The sequence below is a fragment of the Protopterus annectens genome, chromosome 3.part0, assembly GCF_019279795.1.
Source record: "Protopterus annectens isolate FY-2018-M chromosome 3.part0, PAN1.0, whole genome shotgun sequence".
Classification (NCBI taxonomy): domain Eukaryota; kingdom Metazoa; phylum Chordata; order Ceratodontiformes; family Protopteridae; genus Protopterus; species Protopterus annectens.
In genome coordinates, this window is record NC_056731.1 from 1,594,603,620 (window position 1) to 1,594,621,431 (window position 17,812).

Here is a 17,812-nt window from a genome sequence, read left to right on the forward strand (position 1 = left end):
TTCAGATCCGATGTTGTCTTCAAAAGCTAAGTACCCCATTGAGGAAACATTTTTCTTGCTCCAGACCGATGTCAGAAAATGTTAATAATTGTATTTTTTGTGGGAAGCAAATACCTCATAAGGACTTTCATTCTTACTGTATTCCTTGCCTAGGCCCTGACAACGATGTTGCTAGTTGTCAGTTTTGCGCTAGATTTAACCAATGCACTATTAAGCATCAGTACGATTTTGCATTACACTATTTTGGCAGACGGTTTAATTATACAATGTCGTCGGATAGCCATCCGACTACCGGAATTCACAAGAAACGCAAAGAAAAAGAAAAGGACAAGCATCTGAGGTCCAAAACCGACGACAAGGCTTCTTCTAAGCCGTTCGCCAGTTCTCAGTGAGGCGCCTTCGCAGCCCCTGAAACCTGCTACTTTAGACCCACAGGCTGCTACCGACTCCCACGTGGAGTCGACTAGGCCTCTGGAAGATCAAAGTATTGGACCTTCGGAGACTATTCCCTCAGATGGGTCCGGAGCCGCTGAGCAGGCATCGGCTTCTGAGGGTGTTTTCAGACCTACTCAATTATACATTAAAACAACTTCAGCTTCAAAGGCAAAGACTAAAGCACCTTTAAAGACAAAGAAACAAGTACAACAGCCTCATGGACAGGCCTCCATGCCCAAAAAGCAGATGCTCAAAATGGCCGAAAACCTAATTACTTTGATCAGGGGTTCCCATCCCTTTCCTGATAAAAGGCCTAGGCAAGAGACAGAATATGAATCTTCAGATCAGGTTTCCATTTCATCTGATTCCTCTTCTGATCAGGAATACTTAATTCCTCCCTATGAGGATTCTGATGCTGAAGAATCTATTCCTTCAGCCTCTCCTCCTGAGGATTACTCTTTTGGGGAAACCTTGCATACCATGAGGGAACATTTTCACTGGGAGAGCCAGGATTTTTCAGAATCTAAGAAAAGGCTCAGAGACTTCCTTTTACTACCACAACACAGGCCCCTAGCTATTCCACCTGTGTTAGACATTGTAGATGATGTATTTTCAGAGTCCAGTCTGACCCCTGACCCCTTACCTCCAGCTCCTGTTAAGCCAGACAGATACTACAGGGTTCCTGACTCTCATAAATTCCTTTTCAAAAACCCTGCTGCTGACCCAGAAACAATCTCTCAGGGTCCCAAAGGGGTCATGGTTTCCGCTGCAAAAACCCTATCCCCTCAGACAGGGATTCTAGGACATTAGACAGATGGGGAAAAAAGATTTACACTTCTGCTACCTTGGTATAAGAGCTTTAAATTGTCAGTTTCATATGCTGAAATATCAGCAATACATTATGTCACTGTGTAAACAGAAAATGTCGATAAATTCTGAATGTGCAGAAAACAAAGAAATGCAAGATTTATTGCATGCAGCTGAAAAAGTTGGAAAGCATACTTTGCAATGTGGTTTTGATTCATTGGAGGCCTCCTGCAGGGCCGCTGTTACTGATCTGTCATCAGGAGGCATGCTTGGTTAAAGGAACAAAATCTGCCTGATCATGTCAAAGCAAAATTATTAGATGCCCCATTACAGCATGATACTTTGTTTGGTGTTAAAGAAAATGGAGGGCAAAGCTACATCTATGCAAGCGATTAAGGGTTTCTTACAGGTACAGCCACCTAGATTTAGCAGACACTGGCCTACAAAGAATTGGTCCTTTCCAGTGTCAGACAGACCACAAAGGGGCAGATACAGACGCCCAAGAGGCAGATCCCAGCCCCAAGGTTAGTACAGGTCTAAACAATGGGGTGCTTCTACCTCCAAAAGTGGAGAAGACAAGTCACAGCCATACAGGAAACAGTCCCAATGACTTCCCCCTGCCTGCTCCAAGCTCTTATCTTCTGGCAGTACCTTTAGGGGGAAAACTAGCACTTTTTTTTTCAAAATAGCATATAATAACCCAGGACAAACGGGTCCTAGACATAGTGTCACAAGGCTACAAGTTTCACTTCCATACCCTGCCAAGGACAAACGGTTGGCCAGACCTGCCAAAACATCAATGGGCAGAGGCACAAAAACAAGTCTCATCCCTCATAGACATGAGGGCCATTCAACAAGTACCAGAGCAAGAGCAGGGACAAGGATTTTATTCAAGACTTTTCTTGGTCCCAAGAAAGGGCAACACCTGGAGACCAATATTGGACCTATCTATTCTAAACACATTTCTGGATATACCAAAATTCACAATGTTGACTCTACAGCAACTTCTGCCCATGCTGGGCAAGAGGGCTTGGCTAGTGACTTTATACCTAAAAGAGGCATACCTGCATGTCCCAGTCAGACCAACATGCAGAAGATACCTCAGATTCAAAGTTGGCTCAATGCACTTCCAATTCTCTGCATTGCCATTTGGCTTATCTACTGCGCCCAGGGTCTTCACAAAGTGCCTGGCACCAGTAATTGCATTCTGCAGACAAAGAGGAATACACATATATCCTTACTTGGACGACTGCCTCATTCAAGCAGAGAACAAGGACATTCTACTACAACATCTGGCGTTTGTAAAGAGATTTCTAACAGGCCTAGGGTACACAGTCAAAGAAAAGAAATCAAAACTAGTACCCTCTCAAGAGATAATATTCCTGGGTGCAAGCTTAAATACAACTGCACAGATGGCTTATCTCATGCCAGACAAAGACAACTGACTACCTATTTCAACCTGTTAGCAACAAAGGCCCAGTTAACTGCAAGAAAAATTCTGCAGGCTTTTGGCTTCATGGCATCCTGCATATTACAAATTCCATATGCGAGACTGCATATGAGGAAACTTCAATGGTACCTAAAAAGTGTTTGGACTCAACATTGCCACAGTCTGGAAACAAAAATTACCCTCATTCCCTGCCTGCAACAAGTGATGTTAAGTTGTCTATCTCGCCTTCATTCTTGCTGGATGGGTTCGGAGCCGACCTCGCCCGACTGCCACTCTAAAAGCTCGAGAGTTGGTTCTACCGGCTCGAGGCTCCCCTTATATCCCACAATGCTAGGCGAGAGTTACCTCAGATCTCGTTTGCCGCTACAGCTTCGAGGTTGGTTTTTCTACCGGTTCTTGGTGAGTAACTTTTCTTGTTGAGATTAGTCTTTCAAAACCCCTTTATTTTTAATATATTTACTTAATTCCCTTAGTTTAGAGTAAATTTTATCCCCTTCTAAAAAATTTCCGTTTTTTTCCCTCAAGAACCTTAGGTTCTTCCCTTGGGCCTACAGGCCTTTCCTTCCCTAGTGGAGTGTGTGTGTTTTATTTTATTTTAAAATCCTAGTTACTGGTTTTTATTATATTTTAACTTGACAGGGTGTAACTAGTGTGTTTGTGTTTGTGTACACCTGTTCAAAAACAAAAAAATGTCTAAAGAAGCAAAGGTCTCCGGATTCAAGAAGTGTGATGCGTGCTGTCAGAAAATGTCTCTGACAGACGCTCACACTTCTTGTGTCTACTGTCTGGGGCCTTTGCACCTGCAGGACTCCTGTGCTGTGTGCCATGGCTTCAGCCCCAGGGTCCTGCAGGAAAGAAAGAATAAATTGATTCTCAGAGGCTTACTCAAGCCAGAGGATTCCCTGTCTGTTTCAACAGGGAAGCCCTCTAAGGCATCTAGGTCTTCGCCCGCAACTGAGCCGAGACCTAAGGTTTCTCAACTTCTGCCTTCATCGGCTCCGGCTGGAGCCGATAAGTCTCAGTCCACAGTTTCTGTGGCCCTCGGCTCGCGGAGCCGAGGTAGTAGAAGTTCCGTGTCGGCTCCACCAGACCTTCGGAGCCGACAACCAGGAAGAGGTCCAGGTCACCATCTCTTGGCTCCGCTCATTCGCTCCAGGATCTCCCCTGCTGTCTGAACGGAGCCAAAGATCTCACCTCTAGGTCATCGAGGCTGTCGGATCATGACCTTCAGAGGGTAGTGAGTCGACTACTTAAGTCCGAGGCACTGGCCCAGATGCTTCAGAGCCCGACTCATCAGTCGATGCCTGCCCCGGTCCATCAACATATTCCTCCTTCGACTCTCTTGAGCTCGAGCCGGGTCGTCGGAACCGAGACTGTGATAGCGCCGGAGCCGATACAATTGTCTTCGCCCGGCTGCCGTCGCTTTCCTTGGAAGAATCTCGGCCGGACTTCCTCGCCGGCTCCGAGGGGTGAGTGGCATCGACCCTTGTCCGACCCTCTCCCTCTCGGTGCTTCGGCGCTGGTGAGTTTGGCTCGACATCGCCTCGAGCCATCACTGTCGGTGCCGAGGGGGTTCTTAGCTTCTCGGAGCGGGACCTCTGGCTCTGCCTGACAGGGGTGCATTTGAGGTCATGCGGAGTGTGTTAGAGCCTGGCTCTACTCCACAGTCGGCTCCGTCCGCCTCCCTCTATGGTGCCTCAGGCTAAGTCGACTCACTCCCTCATCCCGGACCGCAGAGAGCCAGCTCCTCAGGAACCCCTGTGGGATTTCATCCTCTTCCGAGGCCTCTCCTGATTTGGCAGAAGAGCCCCTCGGAAGAGGAAGTGTAAGAGGAAACACATTGACTCACCTGAGTCCATCACGCCAGACACAGATTTGGATGATTCTGAGGGTTCCCCGTTCCCCTTCTGAAGATGTCTCATTTGCAGACATTCTGGAGATCCTGAAACAGAGGGGAAATTGGCCAGCCCTCAACCCTTCGGAGGACGAATCTGTGTATCTTGAGGCGTTGGCTCTCGCCCTTCCACCTCCTGGGTGTCCCCCTCGACCCCTCATGCAGGTGGTTGCTAAGAAGGCATGGACGGCTCCTGATTCAGTGGACCCCACTCCCAGGAGACCCTCCAAGTTCATAACAGCTCCAGCAGACAAACAGTTTTAACAAAAGGAGTTTCTGTGGATGCTATGGTGGTAGCTGCTGCCACTAAGAAGGAGCTAGCTGATCCTTCAGTACCTGTCCATCCACCTAACAAGGAATCTAGGTCCATGGATAGGTACGGAAGCGGATGTTCTCCAGCGACATTTACCATGCGCTCGCTGAACTACCTGTGCCATTTTACTCGCCTTCAAAGGGACTTGATCAAGGAAGCGAGTGAAATGTTAAAGGACCCTACAGCTGCGGGTTTCAAGATAAGATGAACACGCAGCTGGCTACCCTTAATTCCATAACCAACTCCTCCATGCCTTCTTTCTTACGCTGCTGATGGAGCGAGCAGAGCCGCAGGGACAGGTGTGGCCTTACGTAGGCATGCCTGGATGCGGCTATGCAATTTTATGGACCCCTTCAAGATGTCTTTCACGAACTCCCGCTTGATGGATCATCCTCTTTGGTCCTCAAGTGAAAGAAACCTTGACTAGGTGCGAGACTGATGGCAAGACCCTTTCTGCCGCCGGAGTCCGTTTTTCTACTCCTTCCAGGCCTTACCCCAAAGGCCAGAAAGGTGGAAAGATGTGGTTCCGTAAACGATCTCAAGGGACTTCGCCTGACGACAGAGTCGCTTTTCCGCCAGAGGCAGAGGCGGAATAACAATGGTAGACGCCGCCTAGGGGCAGGGGTCCGCAGAACCAGGGCAATCGGGAAGTCTTTCCTGACAAGACCTTTCAGCATCCCTGAGGTGTTGCCCGACTGCCCATCTTCGGAGGCAGTCGGGGGAAGATTGTCACTGTACCCAGAAGCCTGGCTATCCCTGACTCAAGACAAATGGGTACAGTCCATCATTTCAAGGCTATTCTATCCCCTTTCTTCGCTTTCCAAATCAGTCAAAAATCCCTTCCAGATGTTCCACCTCAAAGGGATCTAGCAGTTTTGGAGATTTCAAAACTGCTTGCAAAAGAGCAATTCAGCCAGTTCCAGCAGACCAGCAAGGATCCGAATCTACTCAAGGTTCTTTTAGTTCCAAAGAAAACAGGGGACTGGAGACCAATTTTGGATCTCAGTGTCTTGAACAAATCAGTCAAGAAAACAAGATTTCGGATGGTCACGCTGCAATCCATCCTTCCCTTTTGGGCAAAGGAAACTGGATGTGCTCTATAGACCTTCGGGATGCGTACTATCACATAAAGATGAACAGACGCTCCAGAAGATTCCTCCGCTTCAGGCTGGGAACCAGTCATTTTCAGTTCAGGGCCCTGCCCTTTGGTCTCACCACTGCCCCGGTGTTTACCAAATGCATGGCAGTGGTAGCTTCTCACCTGAGACGACAAGGATTCCAGGTGTTTCCATATTTGGACGACTGGCTCCTCACAGCTCCCACCAAGCATCTCCTTCTGATGGCCAGAGATTACACTTTTCGCTTGTCAAAAGCTGGGTATTTCAATAAATTGCGAAAAGTCTGTTTTGTCGCCTTGTCGTACTATTACCTACATAGGCAAATCTAGATACAATAAACATGTCTGCAAGACTAACACATCAGAGAATAACAGACATTCACAAATTGGTATCACTCCTTTTCAACAACAACAGAATCAAAGCCAGGTTAGTTCTAAAGGTGTTGGGAATTATCGCAGCTGCCATACCTCTGCTTCCATTAGCCAGATACCACATGCGGATCCTTCAATGGATGCTCTTTACTCAGTGGTCATACCAGGAACTTCCAATGTCTCACACCATTATGATCACGCAAGCGCAAAAGCATCTCATGTGGTGGATGTCTTCCTCAGCTCTTGTCGGAAGACCCTGTGTTCCACCTCCTCCGGTTGCTACTCTGACAACGGATGCCTCCCTGATCGGGTGGGGGGGGCATTATCAGGGCAGGACGGTCCAGGGCACATGGCAACCAAACGAATGCCACTTGCACATAAATGTTCTGGAGATGAGAGCAGTGCTTTTAGCGTTGCAAGCCCTTCAAGACTCTCTCCCTTGGGAACGATTGTAATCCAGACAGACAATATGTCTGTACTGTGGTACAGCAACAAACAAGGCGGAACCAGATCATACCCCGTGTGTCGACCAGCACTCAGACTGTGGCAATGGGCGATTTCTTCTCAGCGGTTTCTGATAGCAACGCACATCCCCGGAAGTCCAATCAAATTATGGACAAGTTGAGCAGAGCTATACTCATGCCTCACGAGTGGTCTCTGAAAGACTCTGTAGTCAGAGAAATTTTTCTCAAGTGGGGTCAGCCTTGCTGCGATCTTTTGCTACTCCCCAAAACAGCAAGTGCAGAGAATATTTCACTCTATTCCCTTTACCAGGCCAACCCAGCAGAGACGCTCTAGTCCAAGTTTGGCCCCGGGACTTCTGTATGCATTTCCTCCTTTCCAACTGATCTCTCAAGTAATACAGAAAGCTATCGCCAGAAGGCCTCATTGATCCTCATTGCTCCTTACTGGCCTCGACAAGTGTGGTTCCCCTTTCTACATCGCTTTCTCTTGAGCGACCGTGGAATCTGGACCTAGTTCCAGATCTTTTGATCCATCAGTCGGGTCAGTTTCATCGCCCTCCCTCTCTGAACCTCACTGCTTGGTTCCTCCAGTTCCAACCTTAGCCAGGCTTCCTCAATTATCTCACTCTGTTAGAGATATTTTGATAGCTTCCCATAAATCTTCCACTCGAAGATTTATTTGAGTAAGTGGAAACGCTTCACATATTGGGCTCAAGGAAAGGACATAGATCCTTTCACTGCTTCCATCCAACTAGTCCTCGATTTTCTAGCTGAACTCTTCCATGCAGGTTCATCTCCCTCTACACTTAAAGTTCAATTGGCAGCTATTTCTAACTTTCATGTGGGTATTTCTGAATCTGCCCTAATGTCCCACAAGCTCTGCAAAGCTTTTTTGAAAGGAGTTTTTCTTTTCAGACCTCCTATAAGAAATCCTCCTTCTCCTTGGGACCTAAATTTAGTTCTTGCTTCTTTGATTCTTACCTGCAGTCTCCTGTTCTTTAAAATTATTATCATGGAAAACTCTTTTTCTGGTAGCTATTACATCAGCTAGAAGAGTTTCAGAGCTTCAAGCACTCAGCTGTCGCCCTCCTTATCTTTTGTTTCATAAGGACAGAGTATCCTTACGAACTAACCCGTCCTTTTGCCTAAAGTGGTCTCGACCAAATCTGAATCAAAGCATTGATCTACCGGTCTTTTTTCCAGAATATTCCAATAGGTCTGAACAAAAATTACACTGCCTGGATGTTCACCGTCAATTGAGGTACTACTTGGATAGAACTAAACAGTTCAGAAAATCTGATCAGTTGTTTGTCTCCTATGCGGAGAGCAGAAAGGGACTTTCAGTTTCAAAGGTATCATTATCCAGATGGCTAACATCTTTGATTTCCCTTGTATATGAAATTAGACATCAAAAGCTGCCTGATAAACCTAAGGCTCATTCCACCAGAGCTTTGGCTACTTCTTTAGCCTTCCAAGACAGACTGCCTATCGACACCATTTGTGCAGCGGCTACTTGGGCTACTCCTCACACTTTCATTTCTCATTATAAGTTGGATTTAGCTTCTAGGCATAGAGCTAACTTTGGTTCCACTGTTCTCAGGAGTCTTTTCCGTTAGGCCACCCGGGACAAGGTGCTAGGACGCTGTCCCATCCAGCAAGAATGAAGGCAGATAGACAACTTAACATATAGAAGTTATGTTCTTACCATAACGCTCCATGTTAGTTGTCTTCTTCTCGCTTCTTCTTAAGGCCCACCCTCCTTCCCCCTGGCCTGGACAGACCTAGAGGAGTTCTGATTGTGACCTCTCTTTCTACCACCTCTTTCTTAGACATATGCCATTATGCATATTTCCTGGTTCAGGATATAGGTCACCCTTCTTTCTTCCTGTTGTTAGAGGTGGATTCTGTTTTACAGTTATTCTGTTACTATTATAAGCTGGGGTTAGCTTACAAACGAGATCTGAGGTAACTCGCCTAGCATTGTGGGATATAGGAGCCTCGAGCCGGTGGAACCAACTCTCGAAGCTTTTAGAGTGGCCGGAGCCGAGGTCGGCTCCGAACCCATCCAGCAAGAAGAAGGCGAGAAGAAGACAACTAACATTGAACGTTATGGTAAGAACATAACTTCTATTTTCGATGGTGGGCGAAGGCTTGTCACCAGAACAAGGGGCAGCCATTCACTTTACCCCCAGCCAGGCAAACATTAACAACGGATGCATCAGATTATGCCTGGGGGGCCCACATGGCAGGAATGTGTATTCAAGGCACATGGTCCGCAAACCAAATGCATCTACATATCAATCAAAAAGAGATACTAGCTGTTCAGAATGCCCTGACAGCCTTCAAGGACCTACTTCATCTGCGACAACTACTGATAAAGACCGACAACACCACGGTCATGTGGTATATAAACAAGCAGGGAGGCACTCATTCCTACCCCCTTTACAGACTAGCCATGACTTTGTGGGACACAGCATTGACTTACCAAGTACATCTGCAGGCAGAATTCCTGCCAGGAAAGATAAATACTCTGGCAGACGAACTAAGCAGAAACCTCATGGATCCCCACGAGTGGAAATTGGATCCACAAGTCTTCAGCATGATAACAAGGAAATGGGGATGCCCAGAGATAGATCTATTTGCCTCTCCTCACAACTACCAACTAAAAAGATTCTGCACAAGGACTTATCACAGACCAGCATGGAAAGTGGACGCCCTCTCTTTCAGCTGGAAAACCTTAGCAGTATATGCCTTTCCTCCACTGCCTCTCCTCCCCAAGGTACTCCTAAAGGTCAGACAAGGGAAGCCAAAAATGATACTGATTGCCCCAGACTGGCCCCGCCAGTACTGGTATCCAATTCTAAGGAACTTGTCTCAATGCCCGGCTTGGACCTTGCCTCAAATACCTCATCTACTATCCCAACAAGACAGTAAGATCCTGCACAGCCAGCTAAAGACCTTAAATCTGGCAGCATGGCGGATAATGTAGTCATATAAAACGCGCCCCTCACTAAAGCTGTGATGGATGTCATTTTGGAGGCTAGAAGGCCTAGTACCAGAAAATCTTACGCTGGAAAATGAAAGAGATTCTGTGCTTGGAACCAGGCACAAGGAATTGACACAGCTGTACCAAATATTCCTCAGATTTTGCAATACTTAACTGAGATGCTGGACAAAGACCTATCCTTTTCATCAATTAAAATTCATGCCTCTGCCATTTCGGCCCATTACAATACAGAGCCACCAATCTTTTCTCATCCTTTGTTAAGGCAGTACCTCAGAGGAGCCAAAAACTTAAGGCCTCCAAGGAGATCACCAATACCTGCATGGGACCTCAATTATGTCTTGGAAAAACTCACCCTGCCTCCTTTTGAGCCAGCCGCTACAGCTGATATAAAGTTTTTATCTTGAAAAACAGCTCTGCTCCTAGCAATAACTTCTGCAAGATGAGTCTCAGAGCTACAGGCACTCATGGCTGTGGAACCTTTTATCATTTTTTATCCAGACAGGGTTTCTCTGAGGACAACCCCGATTCATGCCTAAGGTAGTGTCCAGTGTGGCCCTAAACCAAGCTATTCATCTGCCTACTTTCTATCCAAACCCACAGAATAAGGGGGAGAGAATTCTGCATTCTTTGGACATGCACAGACAACTACACTTCTACTTGAACAGAACCAAAGCTTTCAGAAAGACGGAGCAATTACTAGTGGCATATGCTGCAGGATCACAAGGAAAGGCTATCTCAAAGCAGACTATTTCTAAATGGATAGGCCACTGCATTCGGTTCTGCTCTTCACAACATGGCAAGCCAGTGCCTAAGGGCATTAGGCCACATTCAACCAGAGCAGCAACCACTTCAGCAGCCTTCCTCAGGGGAGTATCAACCAAAGACATTTTAGAGGCTGCTACCTGGAGTTCAGTGCACACCTTTACAAAGCACCATCATTTACCACTCTACTCTAAATCCAGGGCAGGCTTTGCCACTGCAGTTCTGCAGGGCCTCATAGCCGCTCCTAATGCTATACTAGCTCCAGCCTCCCAACCATAGCTTTGGGATTCAACCCAAGTGTAATGACTGCAACAGTGAAACACGAAGAACATAGTACAGTTGTGTACACTTACCATAAATGTAGATGTTCGAGTGTATTCACTGTTGCAGTCCAGGTTACCCACCCACCATCCCCCATTTCTTTGCTGGAACTTATCTGCACTTTTCTAATCTATACAACCTATGTGGTGTATTTGCTTGTAGATGAAGGTATAATATATTTTGGTGCATGCTTGTTTTATTGGCATATTTCGTTAGCCTACCCTTTTGGGGGCACCTGACATCTGGGACAAGAAAAACTGAAGAAAATGGCGTCGGCTGCATCTTTTATACCCCTGGCGCTCTGACGTCAGGGAAGAGGCGACAGCAACCGACGCCGGACCTAGACTTTGGAATTCAGGCCGACTGAGGGTATGCCAGCAGGATAACCCAAGTGTAATGACTGCAACAGTGAATACACTCGAACATCTGCATTTATGGTAAGTGTACACAACTGTACTTTACAGCACCATTTCCCTCGCTCCTTCCTCTCTTTTTTGCTATCTAGGGTTGGGGTAGGTTCCCTTGCCATTCTCCACCCCCCACTCCTGTTATCCAACTTCTGTAGATCATTGTGTCAGTCTGTCACTGTAGATCAGTTTGGCAGGTCATGCTTCACCTACAGGCATTGACCACCAGTATTCCAGACTAGAAGGACCTGAAGACAGTATTGGCCAACATGCCCGTTATAGGTCCGATGTCCTGATGGCTGAGTGGGGAAGGAGAAAGACTCTGGTATTCTGGAGGCCATGGGCTTCTACATGGCAGAAAGTCACAGAATCAGTACTGCATCATTAATCTATTTCCATACCTACAATTATGATAAGTTATCTACACAACTGTATTTTCTCTGTTGTCATATATTTGTTATAGTTTGGCCTGAAAAGGCGCTGCTGTGTAAACGAGTTTTCTTTTCTTAGCAGGTAAAAAACAAGAAGAAAAAGCAAAAAAGTGACCAGAAACAAGGGCACGAAACATCACCTCCTGACAAGAAAGAAGCTGATGAAGGTACTATAGATGAATTTAACTGTAATCTTTTAAAGTTTGTCTGTAATTTATTGAAATCAAACTGCTTTTACTAGCAAACACCTTATAGAATTAGTAGCATAAACAAAGTAGAAACACTTTTACCAAAAGTTTGGCTACCTTAATGGCAACTTTATTCACTTAAGAAAAACAGAACTGGCATCTCTCCTTATGTCCTCAAAGGTTTAAATTACCACCATAAACACATGTATATGATCCCATTCATTAAGAACAACCATTCTGTAGATGCACTCCGTAATTGACTACATTCAGTAGTAGGTATCCAAAGATTGCTTAAAGAAATAGCTGAGTTTTGTACTTATTTATAAAGATTTTGTAATTATTTAATGTGTATTTAACACATTTATAACAAATACTTAAATCGGTAAGTCATTAGTCAAGCCAGCTGGCAGTAAAGTTTCATAAATAAATATAAACCATGCCTCCTTCTATCAAACACATTCAGGAAAAGATCTGAATTGTAGCACACAGTATGTAATAAAATATTATGGCATTGCAAAATGACTAGGTATATAGAGACTTTGTCTCTTATGGTTGTCTGGAATTCACTTGTCTCATAGTCTGACCTATGCATTTGTCCCATAGACATTTCAGTTTATGAATTACAGCTCCGTGATAGTAATTTATATTCTCTGAGGCTTTAAAATAATGCACAGAAATATCAAAATTCTGTCTACGATGCTTGTATGTACAGGTGAAACAACCCTAGCATTCTTCATTATCGCCCAACTACTTTGGCAGTATTGTACTATGTAATACTAAATATTATACAGTACTTCATGAACCGCTGCACGAAATCTGTAAATTTAACTGTGAAAGCATTTCATCTGAAGTGAGCATATACCATTGTTTTCTTACTGTCCAAGACAGTCTGGTGTGTGTGTGGGGGGGTGTATGTATTGTTACTAAATAAACATTTTTTTTTCTGTTTGTTAATTATGTTCTCATTTCACTTCTAATATATTAATTCTTTACATTCTCCATAGACAAGTCTGTGTTTCTGTTCACAAGAACAGTGTCTTCTGCCACCCTCTCAAAATTACAGGCCCCTGAGCACAGTCCCCTTGCTCAGTAAAACTCCCCATAAAAGCCCGAATTAAGTTTGACAGTTTTGCACTTCAAGTATGCAAAAGAAGTATTTGCTGAGGTAGGCTTTCTAAAAAATGTAGACTGTGTCTATCCATTTTATATGTAAACAAAAACATCTAAATATTCAGCGACTATTTTCTGTAAAATACATACAAACATTAAGCCAAAGGTGGGTATTCCTAATGCAAGCTATGAAATCAGTAAAACATATATCATCCGTTCTGGTTCAAAAAAGAAAAGTAACGTTAAAAAAAATTTTGTTCAAATTAACCTTCCTCATAAATAACTTCTTGAGATCTACCAGTAAGTAGATTTGTGTAACTGATACTAATCTGGTACGCATATCCATTCCTTAAATCTGTTTATCAAAGGATCCATTAAGGAGAAAAACAGCATTTCTTAGTTCTGTCCAGACAGTGGAACATTAGGACTGGTGTTTTTGGCACCCTCTAATAACAGCAACAGACTCCTCACAAGATTGAGCTCCTTGCTACCCATGATGCCGTGCTGCTGCTGAATCCTTCAGATCTCATTTCTGCCATTTAGACAGAGACTTCTCTAAGCAGCTGGAGTAGTAGTGGACAGCTAAGGAGAATACATTAATTGTCAATCATTAAGCTGCTTTGGCACTTTACTTTCCTGCATTTCCATTTTCAACTACCTTACTATCTCCACCCATCTGCATCCCTTCCTTGCTGCTGTTTGGTTTGTTGGCCGTCTTAACTTTTTCATATCAGTCCTTTTTACTTTCTCTGGTAGAGTTGTTGGCATTTGACTGAAGATTGTTTCAGCTGTTCAGATTTGGGCATGGATAAGGAATGAAAGACAGATTTTAAGAAGTGCAAACATTGTGGGTATAAAATACCACCAAAAAAGCCTTTTGAATTGTGTTAGGTTTATTTAGGGGCATCTTGTCTCAATAGTGACTGCATTATCTGTAAGAATTTCAGTTCTCAAACTCTGGCTGTAGACATAGGAACAAGCTGGGAGTTAAAGGCATCCTCTCTTCTGAATTGGCGCCAATGAGGGAAAGAGGAAGGCAGATGACCGACCAGTCCTAGAGAAGGTTGTCCACCTCTAAAACTCTGTATATCTCTTCTCCATTTCCCAGTAGAGAGATGTCTAGTGTTTTCACTCCTACCAAGCCACCCTCTCCTCATTTGCAATTATCTTCTGGCACTGTTGACGACTCTACACTGAGATGGTATACAGGTAGCTTCTGGTTGGAGAAGGAGATCTCCAGGTTAATTTTGTCAAGACCTCCCTCACCGGCTTCGGTTTGCTCACACAAATACCTTAGGAGACTGACTTAAGTTGACTAGAAACAGATGATCTGATGTTGTTAACCTTCATCCATTCCTTACTAATGGGTGTCAGTTCCGTCCTCTGAACCAAGTCAGCCATGTAACAAGCTCATGCCAGCCAAAAAACTCTCGAGCTAAGCTTTTACCCATATTGCCCCTCTCCCTTTTACCTTAGATCTCATTTGCTGCGTAACCATTAGGATGTGTCAAGCCAGCTCTCAGCTAAGTGCTTTAGAAAGTTGTTTTTTAAAACTCATTTTCTTCAGGTTTACTCTTATTTACATTGCTTATACCCTTGTTCGATTAGTCACTAAACTTTTTACCCGCTTTGTGTTTTCTCCTACTTACCTTACCAACTTGGTAATCTCAAGTACCATCATTGGTACAGGCCTTCCCCCCCTCACTCTTTCCCTTCCCTTACCTTTTGAGGTAATTTTTTAATACCATTGTTGGTATTTCTGTTTATTTTCCATTTTTTGTATTGTATATAAAAAAAAAAAAAAACTTTCCTCTGTACTATAGGGTTTATATAGTTGCTCCTTTTCTGGTGATTGTTGGTGTTTTCTCTTTGACTAATCTGATTTGTTTTTGCACCATGCCAGAGAAAAAAGGGACTACAGGCTTTAAGCAGTGCGACCAGTGTCGTTGCAAAAATGCCTAACTCCGAATCCCATGTTTTCTTGCGTATATTGTCTGGGTGTCCCACACCTTTCAGTTCAGCCGCCTTGTGACATATGTAAAGGGTTCAGCTCTCATACCCCGAACACGAGAAGGAACAAATTAATACTAAAGGGACTTCTAAAAACGCCATTCTCAGAGGCTGTTTATTTGGTTGGAGGGCTCTTCCCCTCTGAAGAGAGAACATAGGAAAAGACCACACTTTGTTCCTTTTTCACCCTCTGGTGATAAGAAGTCTGAACCAAAGGCAAACTTACCCAAATTGACTCTGATGGCTCCAGGGCCTCAACCGCCTTCCACAACGCCGTCTTCGGTACTGAAGCTGGATACTTCCCCCTCAGCATCATCTTCAAAAGTTTTGATGTCTGCACTGGCCACGGCACTGACAATGACTACAGCACCAGCACCAGCTGTGCCTCCCTTTTCTACTACACCCTATTTGGCACTGGAAACTATTCCTACACATGGTACTGGTCTGGAGACCATGGTGCCAATGGGACATATGCTCGGACACGATATTCACCCACGGTGGATCCTTTGTTTTGGCAACAGTACAGCCCTTTTCCGGAAAGGTCTGACTCCCAGTTGGGGATATCAACCCCGATCTACCAGGAGCCTCTCAGAATTGGACGTGGGGTGTCTTGTGGATCAGCTGCTGATGGCCAGAAGGATTGCACTGCGATATAGGACTCTCTTCCCATCTGGACTTGGGAGTCTTTCCCATGGACTCCCAACTTATTCTCTGCCTTTGACCTCCTTGCAGGTATTGAAACTCTCAGCACCGACGCCTCTCTCGGTTCCTACTTCTTCAATTCCATTGGTGGATCTCCCCGCGTTTCCGGAGCCAACCCTTTGGTCTTCGGCTCATTTGGAGTTGGGCCATCCTCAGGATCCTGACTGGACTTGCAGGTACTGTGACCCCTAGTACGTCACTTATTTTTTCCTCGGCGTAGTCTACTATGGGTCCGGGAGTCCTGACAGTAGGGAGTCCTGACAGTACCGAGTCCTCTTGGGGCTCCCTCCTTGAGAGTAGGCCTGTCGGAGCAAGGTGTGACCCCAGTTCCGAGGTTGTCCTTCTCAGTTCTGGGCTCCCACCCCTCTTTGGGTGGGCCAGCTTTCCAAGCGATGTAGAGGGCCCTTGCCGCTGCAAGCAAACTGTCGGTGTCGGAATTCCGGATATGTCCTCCCTTTGAGCCGCAGCTGACACAGACCACCACATTGGGACTTCGGGCACAAGACCCTCAAGATACCCTACCGCAAGGTGCCCCTCTTAGGAGTCCTCTTCAGAAGCTCCCGCTGAAGAGGTACCACGAAAGAGGACATGCAAAAGGAAGCATGTGGACTCCCCTGAGGAGTCCCTCACTGAAGATATGGACTGTGATGAAGAGGAGGGGTCTCCACGGTCACCCCCTGAGGATGTCTGCTTTGGAGACATACTGTAAATTCTGAAACAGCGGGGAGACTGGAAGCCCAACAACCCTTTCTCTGAGGAGTCCGTATTCTTGCAGGCTTTTTGTGCCCGACCCTCTACTTCCTGGGTGACCCTGCCTGCAGATGAGCTAGTCCAACTCGTCGTGCAGTGTGCATGGAAGAGTCATGATACCATTGAACCAATTCCCCGGAGACCAGACAAAATTTTGTCTCCTCCAGAAGAAAGTCCATATTGGTCAAAAGGACTACCAGTAGACGGTATGGTGGTGGCTGCAGCTACGAGGAAAGAGTTCACCAAGAAGATCCAGACTGTCCATCCCCCAAACAGGGAGTCCTGGGCAGTGGACAGATTAGGGAAGCAAGTGTTTGCTTCATCGACCTTTTTCATTCAGTCTTTGAACTATTTCGCACATTTCACATTTCGCACATTTCACTAGGCTTCAGAGAGACCTGTTCTCGGAACTCTCCGAAATTTTAGCAGGAGCAGTCTCTGACAAGGTACGTGACAATGTTGCCTCACAGCTTGCAACCTTGGAGTCAATTTCCAACTCGTCCATGTGGTTAATTTCTCATGCAGCCAAGGGGGCTGCAAGAGCTGCAGGTTTAGGAGTTGTCATGAGACGTCATACCTGCATGTGCCTTTGTGACTTTGCGGACCCATTTAAGTCTTCTTTTCTTAATGCTCCTGTGGAAGCTTCTTCCTTTTTTGGCCAGAAAGTGAAAGACATGTTAGCCAGGTGTAAGAAAGACAGCAAAACCCTGTCTGCTGTGGGCGTACATTTTTCCAACCCTCAACGACCTTACTCTAGGAATCAGAGGAGTAGAAAGATGTGGCACAAGAAATCCCAGGGTCCTTTATATGACACACGTGGCAAGTTTTCTCCCTGGGGCAGAGGGGGTAGCTCTTCTGGAAGACTCCCTACAGAGGCAGAGGGGGTCCGCATAACCAGGGATCCAGAGATTCCTTCTCTGGGCAGCCCTGCCAGCGCTCCTGAAGAGCTGCCCGATTGCTTTCCTCTGGAAGCAGTCGGTGGACGTTTTTCTCTGCACCACCCTGCCTGACAAAGAATAATCACAGATTCTTGGGCACAGAATATCGTAGCTAGAGGTTATCACATCCCTTTCAATTTTTATCCAAAGTCATCAAAACAAGTCATCCAAGCAGTCCCACCAGACCATATAGGATCCAGATTCTACTCAAGATTCTTTTTAGTGCCAAAAAAGACAGAGGACTGGAGACCAATTTTGGATCTCTGCATTCTGAACAAATTTGTCATCCAAGCAAAATTCTAGATGGTCACGGTTCAGTCTATCCTCCCATTTT

The 17,812-nt window shown here is 45.5% G+C and overlaps 1 protein-coding gene across 1 annotated transcript in view; it reads left to right on the top strand.

Moving 5' to 3' along the window:
- The window catches only part of MTDH (metadherin), a 1,697,336-nt gene that overhangs the window by 414,355 nt on the left and 1,265,169 nt on the right, over positions 1-17,812 (top strand). The window contains exon 3 of the mRNA XM_044065932.1: positions 11,863-11,947. Coding sequence (XP_043921867.1) covers positions 11,863-11,947 — 85 coding nt within the window. The remainder of the gene's footprint in view (positions 1-11,862; positions 11,948-17,812) is intronic.